The 18,188-nt window shown below is 47.7% G+C and overlaps 1 protein-coding gene across 9 annotated transcripts in view; it reads right to left on the bottom strand.

Moving 5' to 3' along the window:
- The window catches only part of LOC6555769 (broad-complex core protein), a 49,653-nt gene that overhangs the window by 14,638 nt on the left and 16,827 nt on the right, over positions 1–18,188 (bottom strand). For 4 of the 9 annotated variants that reach the window (XM_026982144.1, XM_026982147.1, XM_026982140.1 and 1 more), the window contains exons 2-7: positions 15,006–15,632; positions 11,291–11,479; positions 10,759–11,212; positions 10,394–10,679; positions 10,187–10,326; positions 9,974–10,024 (exon numbers count right to left, since the gene is read on the bottom strand). In XM_026982144.1, coding sequence (XP_026837945.1) covers positions 9,974–10,024; positions 10,187–10,326; positions 10,394–10,679; positions 10,759–11,212; positions 11,291–11,479; positions 15,006–15,191 — 1,306 coding nt within the window. In that variant the 5' untranslated portion in view covers positions 15,192–15,632. Of the gene's footprint in view, positions 1–2,691; positions 4,464–9,973; positions 10,025–10,186; positions 10,327–10,393; positions 10,680–10,758; positions 11,213–11,290; positions 11,480–15,005; positions 15,633–16,768; positions 17,037–18,188 lie in introns of those variants that run through there. The other 5 variants (XM_026982143.1, XM_026982142.1, XM_026982146.1 and 2 more) reach the window with 5 other exon arrangements.

The raw sequence follows: 18,188 nt of genomic DNA, 5'->3' as shown, positions 1-18,188 counted from the left end.
GGAAGAGAAGAAAAAAAGAGACAATAGTGACTTTTCTGTATATTTGACTTTGTTGTTATTTGGTTTGTTTGTTTGTTTGGTTTTGTTTGGTTTGGTTTGGGTTGTTTCTTGTTGTTTAGTTGTGTGTAGTTGGAGTAGTAGTAGTAGTAGTAGTACTGGTTGTAGCAGTAGGTGCGTTCATGTCTAGTTTGTTGTGGTGTTAGTGTGGCTTCGTCCATGTCAATGTATCTGTTATCTGCATTTGTATCGGTATCTGTATCTGTTTCTGTATCTGTATCTGTATGTTTGTTGTTTGTTTGGTTTACTTTTATAACACTAACAAATCCAGGCTCAAAACAATGTACATTTGCTAACTTTGCTTTTCCATAAACTGTTTTAATTCAATCTTTTGCTCAGGTCGGTTGCTTCATTTTATTTTTTGTGCGGAATTTATCTGGCTCTCATTGGTTTTGATCAAGGAATTTTGTGTTGAAAAAACGCTTTTCGAGTTCAGATTTAAATTCAGATTCGTTTTCGGAGTGCGATTCGCATTCTCGCATTTTCGAAGTTTCTATTTTCGGTTTTCGGTTTCGGGTTGGTTCTCATTTCCTTTTTTTGGTTTTTGGTATTTTTTTTTTTTGGGGAAAACGCATGGAAATAAAATGGTAATAAAACGGTTGACTGTTTTGTTGCTGTAGCTGTTTCTGTTGTTGTTGCTGTTGCTGTGGCTAGTTTGTGATGGTTGTTGTTGAACTTTGAACTCGAATTGCACAGGTGGGGAACTCGGCTCAAATTCGAATTCGACTCCGAGTCCGAATCGGATTCGATTCGGTTCGGTTCGGTTCGGCTCGAATTCGGAAATTTGCATCCCGATCGTTGGCAGTTGCAGTTGCATGTGCAGTTGCAGTTGCCACGACCCTGGGGACGACCTTGTAAACTGGTGGATAATTTTGTGGTGTCTATCTTGCCAATTTTGGGTGTGCTCTGATCGTTGATAATTTGTCACGAATTTCGTGGATGCTTTAAACCAATTTGTCTTGTCTTTTTTTCGATTCGATTCGCATTTCTCGATTTTCGATTCAATTTCGACTTCAATTCCAATTTGTATGCGTTCATTTTTTCGCTCGATTTCGATTTCGATTTTGATTGTGATTTTTCAATTGTTTGTTAAGTTTAGCAAAATTTTGAAACATGTTTGGCCTGATTGATTTGTTGTATATATAAAATGTTTAGTATTATTTTGATTTTCCCTTTTAGTTATTCTGTTTTTTTTTCGGTTTTTATTTTGTTTACTTGCAAGTTGTCAATTTTTTCTTGCGGTTGTCACTAGTGTCTCTTTTTTTCAAACTCAATCGCAGCACCGTTGCCTGTGTTGGGTTCGATTGGGTTTGCATAGGTGGGGGTTTTGGGTGGGGCTCTGGGTTTTGGGGTTTTGGGTTCGGGTTCGGGCTCGAGGTCGGGGTCAGGGTGTCGGGACTGGTTAAAAAGAACCAAATGTGCGGTAGATTAAACGTGCTTTTGGGAACGGGTGGGTCACACACAGGGGGCTTATTCCAATGTTCGGTTGTGTGCGAGGGTTGGTGATTAGGGGGTCAGTGGATCGGAGGCACCTCTAAGATTCAGATTCAGATACTTAGCGCTTTATTGGGGGCTCACCGCCCCTCACAGTGGAGCGGAGCAGAGGGTTCGAGTTGGTGGCTTGGTTGATTGTGAGGTGTTAGTATAGTACTAGTAGTAGTTCTGATTCTGGGGGGTTCCTAAAATGGGCGAAGTTCGCGCTCGACCCGAGGTGAACGAATTAGTGGCGGATTAGTGTGATGGGGTCAGAGTTCGATGCGATTCGGTTTGGTTCGGCTAGGCTCGGCTCGGCTCGGCTCGACTAGGCACACAGGACATGTTACACTGACCTGCCCAAAGGGCCAGGTTCTGGCACTACGATCTAGGTTACGATGTATGGTTATGAGTGAGGACAATATGTGCATGATACGAGTTTGTGGCTGGACGTACAGAGATAGAGATAGAGAGTGATTGCTATAGACCTCTATCGGTCCCTTCTTTTGGTTATTTCGTTAGGTTTCCCACGATCGCTGATGACAAAGCCTCGATTGACATGCATACAACACCGAGGCTGGGGGACGTGGGTGCTTTGGGGGGAGTGGCCTGGGGAGCGGGGTAAATGAAATATCGCTTTAATGTGTAGACGTTTATTGTAAATATAATGAATTGAATTAGAGTAGAAAGTGGAGTTCTTCGCGCAGAGCCGCAAGCGCTGGTACATGGATCTCAGCTGCATTGGCTTGGCGATGTGTGAGTGTGTGGTGTTTATATGTATATATATATATATTTGCTTGTATTCATAGGTCTTACGCACAAACAAGTGTCTGTATCTTTACTTAGCAGCACTAAAAATTAACGAACACAGGCTTAATCATCAAAGTATCCGGTCAACATTTCGGTATCATTACTCGATATTCGCATAACTAACATTAAATATACAAAAAATTCAAAAAAAAAAAAGAATACACTATGGTTAAACATATCTTTATTCTAGACATACATATGCGTCGTGATTCGTGTGAGAATAGGTGTGTGTGTGTGCGTGTGTTACTGTGCGCTTAACCCTAACTATTCAGAATCTGATAACTAGTTTAAAGTACTAAAGAAAAGATCTTTGCAATTGGTCGGTCGTTCGGTCGGTCGCTCCCCCTGCTCGTCGCTCCTTTTTCCTTGTAAACTCCTAAGCTTCCAAACATGTGTGTTTCTTCAGCTACAGCTATATATAAATCGTAACTCTTTAACATTATGCATATACTTCGTAATGGTAAAAAAAAGTGCAGTTTGGTCTCTATTTTAGTCTAACTTTAGGAGAGAGATAATTCATACGTCTAACGCTTCACATTTCCCTCTTTTATAATCGATGTGCAATTGGCGCCTATCTTGAGGTGTATACAGAATATGCTGTCCATCGGATAAATTGTATTTAGTTAAAGCCATTTCGAAGAATTCACTACGGGCACCTCTGTTAGCTCCTACTTAACCGTATTAAGACGACAAACAGTGAACCTGGACAGGGATTGGGATTGTGATTGGGATTGGGATTGGGTTCGGGACTGGGACTGGGCAGCGGGATGGCAATGGGGTTCTCATACCAAACTCCTGGGAACTTTACAGGGGAGGGGCTGGTCGGGGGTTTACTAACAGCTATCGATTTAATCTGTATAAACTGTGTATCCTGTGCTTAGCAACTACTGAAGGCAACTAATTGTAACTAGCCTAGACTGTGTGTATGTGCACATTCGCTTCCTTCGTCCTGGTCTTTAATAGTTAATGTGTACAAAAAGCACCGTCTTGAGTGTGAGTGTGTGGGTGTGTGGGTATGTGAGTGTATGAGTGTATGAGTGTGTGTATGTGTTCCTACGCCTTACACCTACATATGCTTGACATTCGAATCATTCAAACTTAACAAAAACCTGCTCCCCCTCAACTGGAGAACCCCCCGTGTTGCGGATGCGGGCGCGGATGCGAGTGCGGATGCGGGTGCGGGTGTGGGTGTGGGTGGTGCTGGACCTGGGCCTGATGCTGCTGGCGGTAGTCAAAGTACATGAAGCCCTATGAGGAGGAGTGGTGGTTGAGCTGCTGCTGCTGGTGCTGCTGGTGATAGAAGCTATTGGCCGTCGCCTGGGTGGCGCCCACGCCTGGCTCCTGCTTCGGCTGCTTGAGGTTGCGGTGGTAGATGCTCTTGTGGTTGCGCAGGCTGTTCAAGGAGCTGTAGACGCGCTTGCAGATGTTGCACACGGGCTCCTTGGTGGGACGCATGTGAACGTTCTGGATATGCCGCTTGAGGCGCGTCAGGGAGCTCAGGTTCTTGTTGCACGGATTGCATCGGAAGTCGTCGCCGCCGCTGGCCGAGTTGTTCAGTCCCCCCGAGGTGTTCAAAGTCGAGTTCGAGTTGTTCAGCGAGCTGTTGGCGCTGCCGCTCGTCGAGGCGGACGCGGATGCGGCAGCAGCCATCACCGCCGCGTACATTTGCTGCTGTGTGGTGGTGGGCGTATTGGCCTTGGGCGTACTGCAGGCCAGGATCCCGTTGGGCTGCTGTTGTTGGCCGCTGGAGCTGTTGCCCTGCTGTTGCTGCTGCTGCTGCTGTTGCTGCTGCTGCTGTTGCGACATCTGCTGCTGGTGCTGCTGCTGCTGCTGCTGGGGCAGCAGGGCGGACATTGAGAGGCCGCCGTTGCTCCCACCGCTGCTGCTCCCATTGGCTGCAAATGTGGAGAGGTTAAGGCCACAGATGCCGGAGGCACTTGTGATGGCTGTAGGTCGAGTTGGAGTTGTTGTTGGAGTTGTTGTTAGAGTTGTTGTTGTTGGTGATGGAGTTTTTTGAGAGTTGGAGTTTTTTGTTGGTAGAGAGTAATCGTAGTTGTTGTTGTTGTTGTTGGTAATCAAGTTGTTTATTGTTGTAGTAGTTGTAGCATTTGTCGTCAGTTTACCTGACGACAAAGTGGGGAAAAAAGTCAGAAAACGTCGCATTAGCCCAAGGACAACGAGTTGTTATTGAATTGAATTGGTTTTTATTTTTTCGTCTCAATTTTGCGTGACTTCTCATTGGTTTCGATTTGGATTTTGAAATTTTTGGAATTTTTGATTTAATTTCAGTTGATTTCATGTGTGGTATTGCCGGATGGTTATCAGAAAACGAATTTCGTTAGCATTTTTTGCATCAAATATATAAGTTTGCTTCATTTCTGCTTTAGCTTTTGTTAAGAAAAGCTGCTGGCTAATTTAACTTTGGATTTATTTTTCGATTGTTCAATCTGTTTTTCTAGCGGATTTCGTGACATCAGAAAGAGAGATATACAGAAAGGCGGAGAGAGAGATAGAGCGAGAGAGAGAGAAAGAAGTAGATGGTGTGGTAGGAAGGGATATATCGAAGGATATATGGGGATATCTGGGGATATCGGGTAAGTGGCATGTGGAAAAGAAAACGGTTGGCTTCGCATGGCAAATGTGAGAAATTAATTTCTTTTTGATTGTTTGACGACGATTCAGTTTCAGTTCTTCACCATTCAACTCGAAACCGAATTGCGTGACTGCGACTGTGACTGCAACTGTGACTGCAACTGCGACTGCAACTGCGACTGCAACTGCGACTGCAACTGCGACTGCAACTGCGACTGCAACTGTGATTCAGTTCAGTTCCAGCACAGCTTAGGTCAGAATCGATTCATTCTTTCTTGGCAGCTGCGTATACATATGGACATCGATGTCGATCTGATCGCACGATGGACTCTACCGATACTCAACGTGTGCAAAATTGTTGGGGTTCTTCGTTTGGTATTGGCTTGGTTTTGGTTTTGGTTTAGGTTTAGTTTGAGGTACTTGTTGGTTGGCTGGTATTGGTATTGGTATTGGTTTGGTTTGGGTTGGCTGGTTTGTTTATTGTAGTTTGGTTTGTTCTTGTTTTACTCATTACCATAGTGTGCGGTGTTGTGTGGCAATTTAAATTAGAGGGAGGAATAGTAGGAGGAGCATTTGAGTTCAGAGACGTAGGTGGAGTGTTTGTTGTTGTGTCTGTTTGTGTGTGTGTGTCTGGGTGCTTGTGTATGTTTCCGTGTTTGTGTGTGTGTGTGGGTGCATTTCTGTAAAACACCGTCACCATAAGAAGTTCATATCATCTCTGTATCGCGTTTATTGTACGTGTGTTGTGTTGTTCTGGTTCTTTGGCTTCCCTTACCTCGTGTCTTTGTGTGTGTGTTTGTGTTTGTGAGTGTGAGTTGTGTGTGTAGGGAGTTCGGGGTTGTGTGTGGTTGTGTCACTTAAAAAGCACTAGAATTAAACCCCTTGCCAAATCACCTTTGTCTCCACCATCATCATCTCTCTCCGGGATCTTAGTGGCATTTTCTGGTTTCGGTTTAAATTTTGACTTATTTTTGCTTGGAATTTCGTTAAATGTACATTGTGCTTAAATTATAATTTTTGTTTTGGTTTCGTTTTGGTATTCTTTGGGCTGTGGGCGGATTGGCGCTGTTATTTTGATATTTTATATGTCAATCGATTTACAAATTTACATCGTTTCCAAATCCCAACCAATCCATCCACAGCTTTTAATTCGGTTGTGTGCTTAGGTGCTAACTTAAATAGATTAGTAATGGATACATTTTTCGATTATCGATTTTCAATTTTTATATTGCCTTGGTCACCAATTGTGGATCTTAAAATTAGTGAATTTTGAATACTTCGCACGGAAGTTAAAATAATTTATTCTAGGTTTGCTAAGCGTAAGATATAACTCTGAATTCTCCTTTTCTCACAGTGTTTGTGTGTGTGTTTGTGTTCTTTGGTTTTAAAAATAGGAGCAACAAATATATATATGTATATATAGAGCATAATTTAAAGCGGTTTCTCAATCAAATTTATATACTTGAAGCCTTGAGTGGTTGCTTGAGTTGGTAATCTCAGTTTGTGTTCTTTTGTGCTGGTGGTGGTGTGGGTGGTTGGGTGGTTGGGTTGATTTTTGATTTGGGAGAAGGGAGGTGGGAGAAAGGAGGGGCGTTGGGTGTTATTGTTTCATGTATCGAGTTGTCTGCTTTGGTCGCCTCTGTGGGCAGTGGTGGTATTTTTGATTTTGGTTCCATTGGGGGTTTAGTAAAGCGGATTTATATACGTATACAGGGGGGTTAGATCGATCAATTCTTAACAATATGTATGTATATATTTTGACTCAGATATATACGTGTGTGGGTAGGTAGATATAAATATATATAGATCTCACGATTATTGGGGAATTTTAAATTTTGGTCGGTTAGTACAATTGGAAAGTAAATAAAGATTAGCGTTAGTCGATCAACTTCGGTGTTAGTGCCCTCTGGTGATCTTTTTGTTAGCTGTGTTTTTGAGCGCATAATATAGTTCATGTATGTGTGTGGGTATATGTGTGCTTGTGTGTGGGCGGGCATGTATGTGTGTGTGTGAGTGGGTGGTGGGTGAGTGTGTAGTGTGTGCTTTTCGACTACTCAAAAAGGCGAAGGGCTTGCCCCTTCTATCAAGATTACCTCACGGGGCCCCCTTGTGAGTGTGAGAGTCCTGTGTGTGCGTGTGTGTGTGTGTGTGTGTGCGTGCTGTGAGTAAGCGTGGCCAAGTAATCAAGTGAACCTGCAGTGTGGCCGTATTGTGTTTCGAGTGTGGAACGAGAGGCGCGACACGGATCGGACCGGAATAAAACGAGACGAGACGCGCCTGGTGTGACTGTACCTTGCTGTGAACTGTGTACGCATGAGTGAACAATTGCCAATATGTGCTGAGTTAGGGCTGATCCGTCCACCCCTCGGGACTCAGATCAGGGATCAAGGGGCAGAGGTTCTAGGCTTTCAAAGGACTTCTGTGAACCTGGTTATGTACCGCCTTCTGTATTCGTAGCGGCGAGTTTGGGTTTGAGTGTGTGATTGTGGGTTACTTGTTGGGTTTGGTTTTTGTTTTTGGTTTTGAGGGGGTTTGGTCGGGCTTCGTGAACAGATGTGTGCTCAAAGCAAAGTGTGGCCGAATTCGAGGGGAGACAGACTAGAGAGACAGACCCAGGGGCAATGGGGCAATGGGGGTGTCTATTTCAGGGGTTAACTGGGTGGTAAACTAAACGAAAACCGCTTTTCGCTCCATCACAGGCTGCGGGGGCATCGACAGTTGTTAACAAAAGACACATTGAAAATTAATGTGAAAATTCGTTCGAATGCAATTGTTGTAAATAAAGCTTTTCTTTTGACTTTGCTAATGGGATCGGGTCGATGGGTGGTTAATTTGGTTCGGGTGGGGTTTACATAGTTTTAGACACAAGCACGACGACGTACAAATAAAGGAAAGAGTTCAATATTCAATATATATATATATTATGTAGGTATGTATATATTCGATCTTCAAATGCGTTGCGTTTTACATGGAAACTAAAAGTTCACACCAATAAAATTTCGATTGCAAAATGTACTCGGTGTTTGCTTCTCTGTGGGGCTTTTCCCGTGTCATGTCTAGTGTTTTATTTATTTTTAGCCATATTCTTGAAACTGGGAATAACGGAAATAAAACGGAACGAAAGGAACGAATGGAAAATAGACACATTACTGAATCGAGAAGGCTACCAAAATCATAGCTAAGTTAATTTCTAATTCCTGACCCATTCTGTTTTGGGTTACAAAGAACAAAAAAGTGGCGGCGGTTTGGCCGGGGAATGTAAACCGGATCCAAACGAAACTTACTAGTATTTCTAACTTTGGGACGCTTTTTGAAACATCTATGCGTGTGTTTATAATATGGCGTGTATTGGCATGTGTGTGTGTGTGTTGCATTGTGTGGGTGGGTGCGTGTTGCTGTTGTGTAGTACATTTTGCTGGTGTTTGATCAGTTTACTTGGGTTTTTCATAAGGAACACGAACAAATGAAACGTAACGAAACGAAACGAAAAGGAACAAAACGAAACTGATTAAATGCAGAGCACAAACGGAACACAAATGGAATGGTAAGCGGATTGCGCAGTCGAAACAACAGCGGTTAATAAACATAAAAGTCACAGTGTGTCGTGTAGCATTCGGTTTGTAATCGTAGTTAGTTTGATTGGGGGGGATTGGGGTCTGCTCAGCCGTTCTGCCGCTTTGCCACTTTGCCGCTCTGCCGCCATGTGGGGCACTTGCCACGGGCTCGAATTGTTGCGGCCTGACCGCAGCACACACACCGCAACTGGTGTGGCGCGAAACTTGTGATAGAATTTTGCTAAACACTCTGCGGCTGGCAGATGAGCTGGAAAGCAGCGAGTTAATTAATTTTGCGGAGTTCATCAAGCAAACTGGCGTAGCGGCGATTGGGCTTGAATCGGGCATGTTGATGTTTGAGTGTTTGCCAAAGTTTCGCGACTGGCGTTTATTTAGCAATTACCCTGCTTTGCTATTACACATACTTCATTATTCATTCTTCATTATTCATTATGCGGTATTCATTGTGCAGTGTTCATTATGCGTCAAGCCATCTTGAGGCCAGCATCGTTTAGTACGCAACATGGATGACATGGAAAACCGTCTAAGTGCATGTGCAGGTACTTTTCATTTGGTAGGGGGGTCGGGTGAATCTCCTGGGTGGGCGGTACTTGCTGGGTACTTTATGGTGTCTGGCCCGGGGGGAGGGGGGGTTGGGGGATTCTTCAGTTCTGGCATGTGCGTGTGTGAGGGTGTGAGTGTGACCGAAACAAATGAAAACATTTACCATCGAAACAATCAAACAAGAAAGAAATTTATACACTTGATACGCTACGACGGGAACTCGACTTGGAATCGCAACGAACCGGAGGATTGGTTTTTGTTGGTGGGGGGAGGTGGATCGGTTTGATTGGGTCTGCCGTTGGTTCCAAGGATCAAGTTCGGGTTCGTTCATTTACTTTGCGGGTGCGGATTCGAGTTGAGTCCAACGGGAAATAAATCGAAAGTTAAATCAAAAGTCCTGCTCCTGATCGACACGCATACATATGCGACATGTATGCATGCACTATGTGTGTGTCCTCAAGTCAGTCGAAACGCAAAAATCGAAAGAAACAAAAGAACAAAAGAACAAAAAGATAAAACGGAAACGACCATACTGACAATTACAACGAAACGAAAAAGATTCAAAATTCAACAAAATTACGGGCAATCAAATGATCTCAGCATTTTTTTTTTTTTTGCTTTGTTTTTTGTATTAGTAATTTCGACTTAGATTCTGGCTCTGGTTTGGATTTAGTTTTGGTATGGTTTTTGGTTTCTTTTCGATTTGTATTCGTATTCTCTTTACTTTTAGTTTTACGTTTGCTTTTAGCCTTTCATTTCTTTTGGTATCTGGTATTCTGGTATCTGACTTGGATAGACTCTTTGGTATATTATTTTGGTACTTGCATTTGCATTTGCATTTGATGTAAAAAATGTAATAATGAGCTTTTGAGCGCAAATAGAGCGGAACAATAGAGTACGGATAGAGAAATGTTCTGACTCACCTTGAGGGGACACGGAGAGGTCAGCGGACTGCTGCAACTGTGTGTTGAGACCTGGTGTTGGCCCAAACCCGCCAGGTCACAAGAGGGTGAGAGGCAATAGGCAATAGGCAATACGCAATAGGCAATAGGCAAAGAGGAAGAGAGTAGAAGAGCAAAAGAGTAAGCGTTAGTTAGTCGGCTAGCTGGACCAGCGAGCACGTTGCTCATACGCACCTAGCAACGCTGAGGGATCGATATTGGAGAAGTTGAAGGCGGCTGCATGGAACATCTTGTTCTCCGCCGGCGACATTATGAACTGTGGGGCGGCGTGATGGGAGGCGAGTCCGTCGCCGATCTCCTCGTCGTTGCCGGAGCTGCAATGGGACAGGGATAGGTTTAGGTTTGGCAGATAGCAGAGGGTTAGCAAGGGTTGGCTCCTACCTCAGGGATCCCTTGCCGCCGTCGCCACTGCTGGAGCGGTTGGCATCGTGCTCGCCGGTGGAGTCGTTGCTGTGCTCATCGTTCACATTGGCATTGTTGTTCGAGCAGACCAGCTCCATGGGCTCCGACTTGACGTCATCGGCGCCCGCTCGAGCCAGCGGCGATGGTGTGAGGCTGCCCAACTTGTCGCTGATGGAGATTCCGTTGCCATTGCTGGCGCCGTTGCCATTGCCGTTGCCGTTGCCGTTGCCAGAGTTGCCGTTGCCGTTGCCTGTGGGTCCGTTGCCTGCGGGGAAATGAATGCGATTAGTGCCCGTGGCCACCAATGGCGATCGGTAGTCCAGCTCCCGCTGGGACACACTCACGCTTCTCCTCCTTTAGTGGCGGCGTATTGTTGTTGTTGTGGTGCTTGATCGTGCTGAAGTCGGCCGGAGTCTGCTGGGGCGAGGCGCTGCGCGCGTGGAGCGGCGGCAAGTCGGGGCTGTTGTTGTTGCTGCCACTGCCAACGGCGCCCGATAGCGGCAGACCGTTGTCCGAGCCGCGCAGCCGCTTATGGGCATGGGAGGACTCCTCGGCGGCGGCGGCGGCGCTGCTGCGGTGCATCATGGCCATGCGCTTCAGCAGCTGGTTGTTGATGTGCGAGGGCAGCGACGGCACCGCCGTCGGCGGCGGCGAGCCCGCTCCCTGGCGACTGAACAGGGTGGAGGAGCCGCCGTCGTCGTGCAGCAAGCCGTGGTGCGGATGTGGTTGCGAGTGGGTGTGCGTGTTGAGCGGCGTGCGGCCGCCGGAATTGGCCAGGTTCTGTATCTGGGCCAGATGCTGTGGATGGGTGGCGGTTTGCAATGAGTTTGCCATTGAGAGGGGCTCGTCCTGCGGCGCCTGGTGGCCTATACTCACGCTGTGTGTGTCCTCTGCCTGCTGCTGCGTGAGTCCCGAGACGCGCAGCACTTCGGCGGTCTTGAGGAAGGACTGCAGGGACTTCTGGTGCACGTTGACCTCGCCGTGGTAGATGAACTCCACCAGGGCGTGCAGGTCCATGAAATTGACATCCTGCAGCAGTATGACCGGGTGTTTGCAGGGTGTGCTCTGTAATTTGAGTGGTTTTAGTCAGATTTGTATGCTGCACGTATGTATGTAAGTTGGCTGGCCGGTCAGGCGGTTGGGTGAGTCAGCCCAGTGCCCCTGCTCCGGCCCCACTGTTCCTGTCCCTGTCCCTGTCCCTGGCCCTGGCCCCCACCCCGGATCCCTCGATAAGCCTGTTTGCCCCGGCAATTATCAGGGTTCTCTGGCCCAGACAACCTTCAATTGTCGCTGAAATGTCAACAGGCCAGCGCGCGATTTGAAGTTTGCAGCTGCAGTTTATTTCTTCTGGCATGTGTGGTTTCCTATCCCGTTCCCATTCGATCCCAGCCCATCCGATTCCCCTCAATCCTACTGTGTGCACATTCAGGGCCAGTGCATTCCAGTTTGCGCTGCGTGTGTGTACACTGTACTGCGAATTTCACTTATCAAGTGGAACTCCAACAAAGGGAGCTCTGCTGCTCCTCTGCCGTTTCGGTTTCAGTTTCAGTTTCTGTTTTTTGCTGCTGCTGCTGCTGCTGCTGCTGCCTGGCTAGAAATTGGGTCAAGTCTCGCCTCGTCTTTTGTTGCTCTGCCCTGAAAGACCCTGCGCTCCGTGTGTGTTTGTCTTATTTACTGGCTTTTGCAATTTATGTGCCCTCGCACACACGCACTGGATATTTGCGATTGAGTTAGCGCTAAAAGATTGCCAGTGAGAGTGCGATTGTGCCTATATGCACTTACTTACATATGTGCATTGCACACATTCGTATGTACATGTGTGTGAGCGATTGCGAAATTGAGGTCAATTTGACGAAAGAAAGACAAATGCGTCAGGAGACGCAGATCGAATGATCTCTCTACAGTAGCTCGTCATCTGGTGAGCTGGGAACTGGTGAACTGGTGGGCACAGCACATCATGGAAATGCTAATGGGGGGCGGGGGCGTGGCCCGGTACCAGGTCATTACACAAAAGCCAGAAATGCTTTTAGCAATTGCCCCCAGCTCAGGAGCAGCCATTAAGTCACCTCTAGCCCCTGGCATCTCCGAGTCTGAAAGCGAATCCGTATCTGAATCTGTATCCGTATCTGTATCTGAGTCCCCCGAGCCCCCAATTTGTCGCTGGCTTTCGTTGTTTGGCAGTTTTTACACCTAATTAAAATAATGCGCTGCAGTTAATTAAATATTTATGCATAGGCGCAAAGTCGCGCACAATTGCGACGCCAAGTGCTGGACGGGATTGTTGGGCTTGGGTTGGGTTGGGTTGGATTGGGGTTGGGTTGGGTTGGGTATTTCTGGGCGGGAGCCAAGTGTCCAGTTGTTCGGCTGGCCGGTCGAGTCCAGTCCAGTTCTCCTCGCCAGTTGCGACTACTGTCCACCGTTGTCTCTGTCCTTTGTTCACCACCTACTGCCCACTTGTATGTATTTCAAATTGAATTTACAAAGTTTTGTGCCAGGGCCCTTTGTTGTTGCAGTTGTTGATGCAGTTGCCTTTGCCGTTTTTTGCGCTGCCTGCCAGCCAGCAAAGTTTTGTATACTAATTTCTTGGGTACATAATTCCACAGCAACAAATGGGAATGCACAAAAAGAGCTCGAGAAAAATTCAGTCGGCTCGTTCGCTTTTGTTGGCGTTGCTGTTTTTTGTCCCGCTGCATTTAGTTGGCCTTTTTAACAAATTAAATGCCGACTTTTTCTGCTCGCGCAATTTCTTGTTTGGGGCGTACGGAGTTGGGGGAAGAAACTTTCCAGTTTGCCAGGGACTTCTTGACATGTTCTTGTTTCGCGTTCGGTTCGCGTCCCCAGTTGCCATAGCCATTGCGTAATCAGCGCTGGATTGGAGCCCCTGCCCGCCGCCCTCCATCCTTCCACACAAAAAACTCTCTCCTAATTGCAGTTCTTCCCAAAAACCAAACAGAACAGACAAACTGCACTCTTTTTGTTTGTCGGCCTCGCGCATAATTTGGAACAAAAACGGAAAATAATAACGGAAAGCCCAGCAAGTTTTCTATCATGTTAACAAATCATGTCGAAAGAGACAAGAGTTGCAGAAACGGAAACAGAAACGGTGGACGGGGGTCGGTGGTAGGTGGACCTGGGGGTGGGCACTTTGTAATTTATATAATTTCTGCTGCAGGACTGCTCCTCCTGCCCTCCAGCGCTCCTCAGCTCCTCAGCTCCTCCGCTCCTGCGCTCCAATGACAGCTCGAACAATGCAAATGGCAAACGTCGAGGCTGTCCCGTCCCGCTCCGCGTCTCGTCACCGTCCCTCTCTAACTAGTCTAACTAGCCAGCCCGTCCCTGTCGCTCAAAACCGCAATTGCGTGCAAATATTTTCAATGCAGAATGCAGGCAGCGCCAAAGTTTTGGCGGGCAAACGTAAATGTTGGGGCAACAACAGCGAATCACATAATTTTAATGTCATAATAAAAATAATGAACCAAACTGCGGCCTTTTGGGGCGGGCTGCATTAGTTGCCAGTTTACTTTGACTTCGGGCCGGGCCAACTTCAAGGATTAGCCGGCTTGGGAAATGAAATGGGCTGTGCGGTCTCATTTGAGCCTGCTCTAGTTCCGACTTGTGAGTTCCAAGTTCCAAGTTCCAAGTTGCAAGTTGCAAGAAGCAAGTGCCTAGTTGCAGGTTGCGAGTTTCCGCAGATCCGCGTGCGTTGCATGATCAGGCCACACAAATCAATCATACGTAGCGTTGTCCCAGCGCAAAGTACCCGCCTCGACTCATTTTCACTGCAACTCTCTGCCGTCTTGCGCCGGCATTTATAACGTGTTTTGACTGTACGGCGTACACACAACTTCCTTCCTGCCGTCTGCTTCCCCTTCCCCCCCGACAATTGCCGTGTTTTTGTGTCTATCGCGACTGCCGCCGCCTTTCTTGTCATTTTTCTTACTGCGGCCAACTAAATAAATTAAAACGCTAGCAAAACACCAGCCAGCTGCAGCTAAACGTGCTCCCGGCCACGCCACTTTTGGCCAAAACACACAACCAAGCTAACTGGTACTGCCGCTACATTGGCAGCCCAAACTGATCGGATTCGGGTCCCACCAACTATCTCGCATGTGTGCAATGCTGCAGAGATCCGACTTGGGCAGGCACGCAGTCAGATGAAAGCAGGATGCTGCAGCGACTGTGGCGGCTGTTGCACATGTGTGGGGCACGGATCGCGATGGAGAAGAAAAAGGGAGAAATTCGCCAGGGCTGCTAAGTAGGTCACGCACACAGTCTCGCGCGCAGATTGCCGCATCCGCTGCAACTGTGAATGTGTCAGTGTGTGAGTGCAATTGCAAATGCACGCGAGGAGGAAAAAAGGGCAAGCATTTCACCACAGAGCCCCCATTAAATATTGTGTTTTCTTTTCCCATTTATCTGCGTGATGTGAGCTTGTTGTTCCCTTGGCTTGGCTTTTGCCTTAGCTCAGCTTTCGCGTGGAGAGCTAATCTAGCGAGATTGGCACCCACAGGGCGCAGAATGCAGGGTATGGTTTCGAGGGGCGCTACGAAAGTTGGTTGGTCACAGATTGGCAGGCATAGGGCGCACTCACCTTGAGCAGCTCGCGGAAGTAGGGACTGCAGGCGGAGAGGACGACGCGGTGGGCCTTGATGCTGCGTCCCTCGCAGGCGAGGGTCACATCCACGAAGGCCTCGTCGTCCCGCAGATTCTCGAACGCCGAGGTTATGCTGCTCTGGTAGTTGTTCCAGCGGAGGCAGAAGTGCTGTGTGTCGTCCATCTCGATGGGTGTCTGGTTGCGGTTCGGGCTGTGGATCTGGATCTGGTTGCTCCTGGGCTGTGGGCACTCCTGCTGCTCTGGGTCACCGGTTGTGGGCGTTGCTATTGGTGTTGGTGTGGATATTCTTATGTTTGCTGTTGTGCTGGTGCTTGTGGTTGTTGTGTTTGTGGGTGGCTGCCGAGCGTTGTGGTCGTTGTTGTGGTTGTTGTTGTTGTTGTGATCGTCGTCAACCGACACAACGCTGGCCTTCTTCGAGGTCACCTTCTTTCGTATTTTGACGGCTTTCTGGCGGCCTGGCCCACCGAAACTAAGGATGCGATGCGATGCGATTCGATACGCTGCTCCTTCTGGCTGCAGATGGGCGGTGTTGCGCCTGCTGATTACTTGACCGATTGCCGGATTGTGGGGCTGCAGATGGAGTCTTCACTAATGATTATTTAACTGCAAGCGCATGAAAGAAAGCAGAAGAGCAAACAATTAGAATTTGAGTTGAAATTACAAGTGGATCAGACCTACACCCCCCTCCCCCACTAAGGTTCACTGAAATTGCTGCTGCTTTTCACTGACGGATTTGTGCCGCGCTAGCTGAAAGTTGTGCATTTGTTTCTGCTTTGCAATGGTTTTTTGCTCGCTTTTGCGTTTTTTGCCTGTTCTGCTACTGTTTCGCTTGCAACTATGCGAAATGTTTAAAAATTGTTAACAAATGCAGTTTAAAATGTCAACCACGGCGACGACGCAGCAGCAAAAACCCATTTCTATGTCACACGGCGAATCAAAATTAAATAAACTATCAAGACGACAATTAGCACTCGCGGTGGCAGAAGCACAAGCAGAAGCAGAAGAAGCAGCACCGCACCACAAGCAAAAACTTATAACGAGTGCACAACCACCGAAAAAGAACAAAAAATGGGCGAAAAAAAACACGGGCCATAAAAAACGGAGTGAAAAAGCCAACGCATCGCAAATGGGAGGAGTGCAAAAAGCGAACTATAACAAATGCGAATATACCAAGAACACTTGTACGGTGCGGTTGGCAGGGGGGCGGGGAGAGGGGAGAGGGGCGAGGGGTCGCTCTGCTCCCATCTGGACATCTTGCAGAAAAGAAATCCCAAAAGAATAAATAATTTGAATACAGAAAACTTTCGGGGCAGTTCGCCTCTCCCTCTCCCTACCCTCTCTCACTCTCGCTGCCTCTTTCTCTCTACCTCCCTCCCTCCCTCTCTGTCGCTCTCCTGCTTCCGTCCCGCTCTCGCCGGGTGGTTTGCAAAATGCGAAATGCGAATTGAGAATTGCGAATTGCGAATCGCGCGATAAGCAAGGCAGCGACCGCAGCGGCAGGGGCAGCAGAGCTTTCGCTCGACATTGAAAGTGAAAACTATTAGATAAGTCCGCCGGGTGTGCAGTGCACTTTTTATACGCCAGCCCAGCGCTGATACGTATGAGTGATGTGTCCGCACTAAAATAGCACTCCTCGCCACGATCGTCATCCTATTACTGTCCATTAGGCGATAGCCCTCCCATTCGGACTCCCATTCGGATTCCCATTCCCACTGATACTCCAATTGCACGGGGCTCACCTTTCTCCAGCTGGCCATCTGATTGGAACCCGATGCCCGGCTCTGATTAGCCCCGCTTCTTATTGGAGCTGGTGGGGCATTTGCAGCGCTTTTTGTTTCGCTCTCGCTCTCCTTTCGAATCGCAATCTTTATATTACTGGATCTGCGAATTTCGGGTGAACTATTGTGCTGGCGTATACGCAATTTTTCGTATACGCAATATTTGTTTTTTCACTCAACAAAATAGGAAAAAATAGCGAAACTCGCACACACGGCACACACACACACACACACGGACACGCGGCGAGGATGAACCGTTAGCCGAAAGCTGTACCACTTGCAAGCTAAAGAGCTGGAAAGCTGGAGTGCTGGATAGCTGGAGTGCTGGACTAGTGGAGAGCTAGATGTTCTGGAGGAGAACCGAACCTCAGAACTCAGAACCGAACTAATTCGAAATGTGAGCGATTTGGGGGAGCGACCGACCGAACGAACCGAACCGATGACTAAACTAAACTATTTTGAATGGGCGATATCATGGCCTGAGCCAAGCTCGGTGATCCCGAGCGGGAGGGAGGGGGCTGCGAGCCAGGATCATCCGCGGCCGGATGTGCGGATATCTGCGGATGTCTCGGCTATCCTAAAGATCGATAGGATATGGCGGATAAGGCGGATGTGTCCGTTCTCCGTTCTCCGATTTCCGATTTTCGTTCTCCGTGTGTTTTGTGTTTGTTGCGTTTGATGATTGCAAGCGTAGAAACTCAACTGAATTCGCGCTAAAGAAGAAGAGAGTGCCGTGCCAGTCTCAGTCGCTGCTTCAGCCTCAGTCGCCGCCGCTGCCGACGTCGACCGAAACAAAAAGCGCATTAGGCAGCCGAAAAAAGTCAGCACACACCAACACACACATGCGAAACTATTCCCCAAAATTTTGGCAATCCACAGTTGTGTGCGTGCCACCCGTCTGCATGCGGGTGAGAGAGGGACGGCGCTAGAGAGAGAGCGATCGCGCGCACGCTCCGTTGTCCACAGGATTGGACAAGGACAGCAATAGGGCCAGGCTTGTCTGCAGGACGGTGCGAAAGAGAGCGAGGCTGAGCGACAGAGAAGGAGATCCCAACTCGAGGCGTATTAGAATGTAGAATTCCCAGACGCAGCGCGCACACAGACACACACACACGGGCGCGCATAGCGAAAAAGCATTTTTTGCACAAAAAGTCCAGCGTCGAATTTTTTATATTCTCGATCTCTGTTCTGCTGCGCTCTCTCCGTCTCTTTCGCTCGCTCGCGCTTATACTAGAGTGGGATTTTTGTGCATAGAACAAAACAAACGCGTCGCAGTCGCTGCGCTGCTGCCGGCTGACTAATAACTAACTAGAAATGGTGAAGAAAGAGTGGAAGAGAGTCCCCCTCGCCCCCTCGCCCCCTCGTCCCCTATCCACCCCCA

Source organism: Drosophila erecta, unplaced genomic scaffold (assembly GCF_003286155.1).
Source record: "Drosophila erecta strain 14021-0224.00,06,07 unplaced genomic scaffold, DereRS2 tig00000126-arrow-pilon, whole genome shotgun sequence".
Lineage (NCBI taxonomy): Eukaryota > Metazoa > Arthropoda > Insecta > Diptera > Drosophilidae > Drosophila > Drosophila erecta.
Note: the sequence above shows the minus strand (reverse complement) of the source record. Positions and strands in the feature narration are given on the sequence as shown.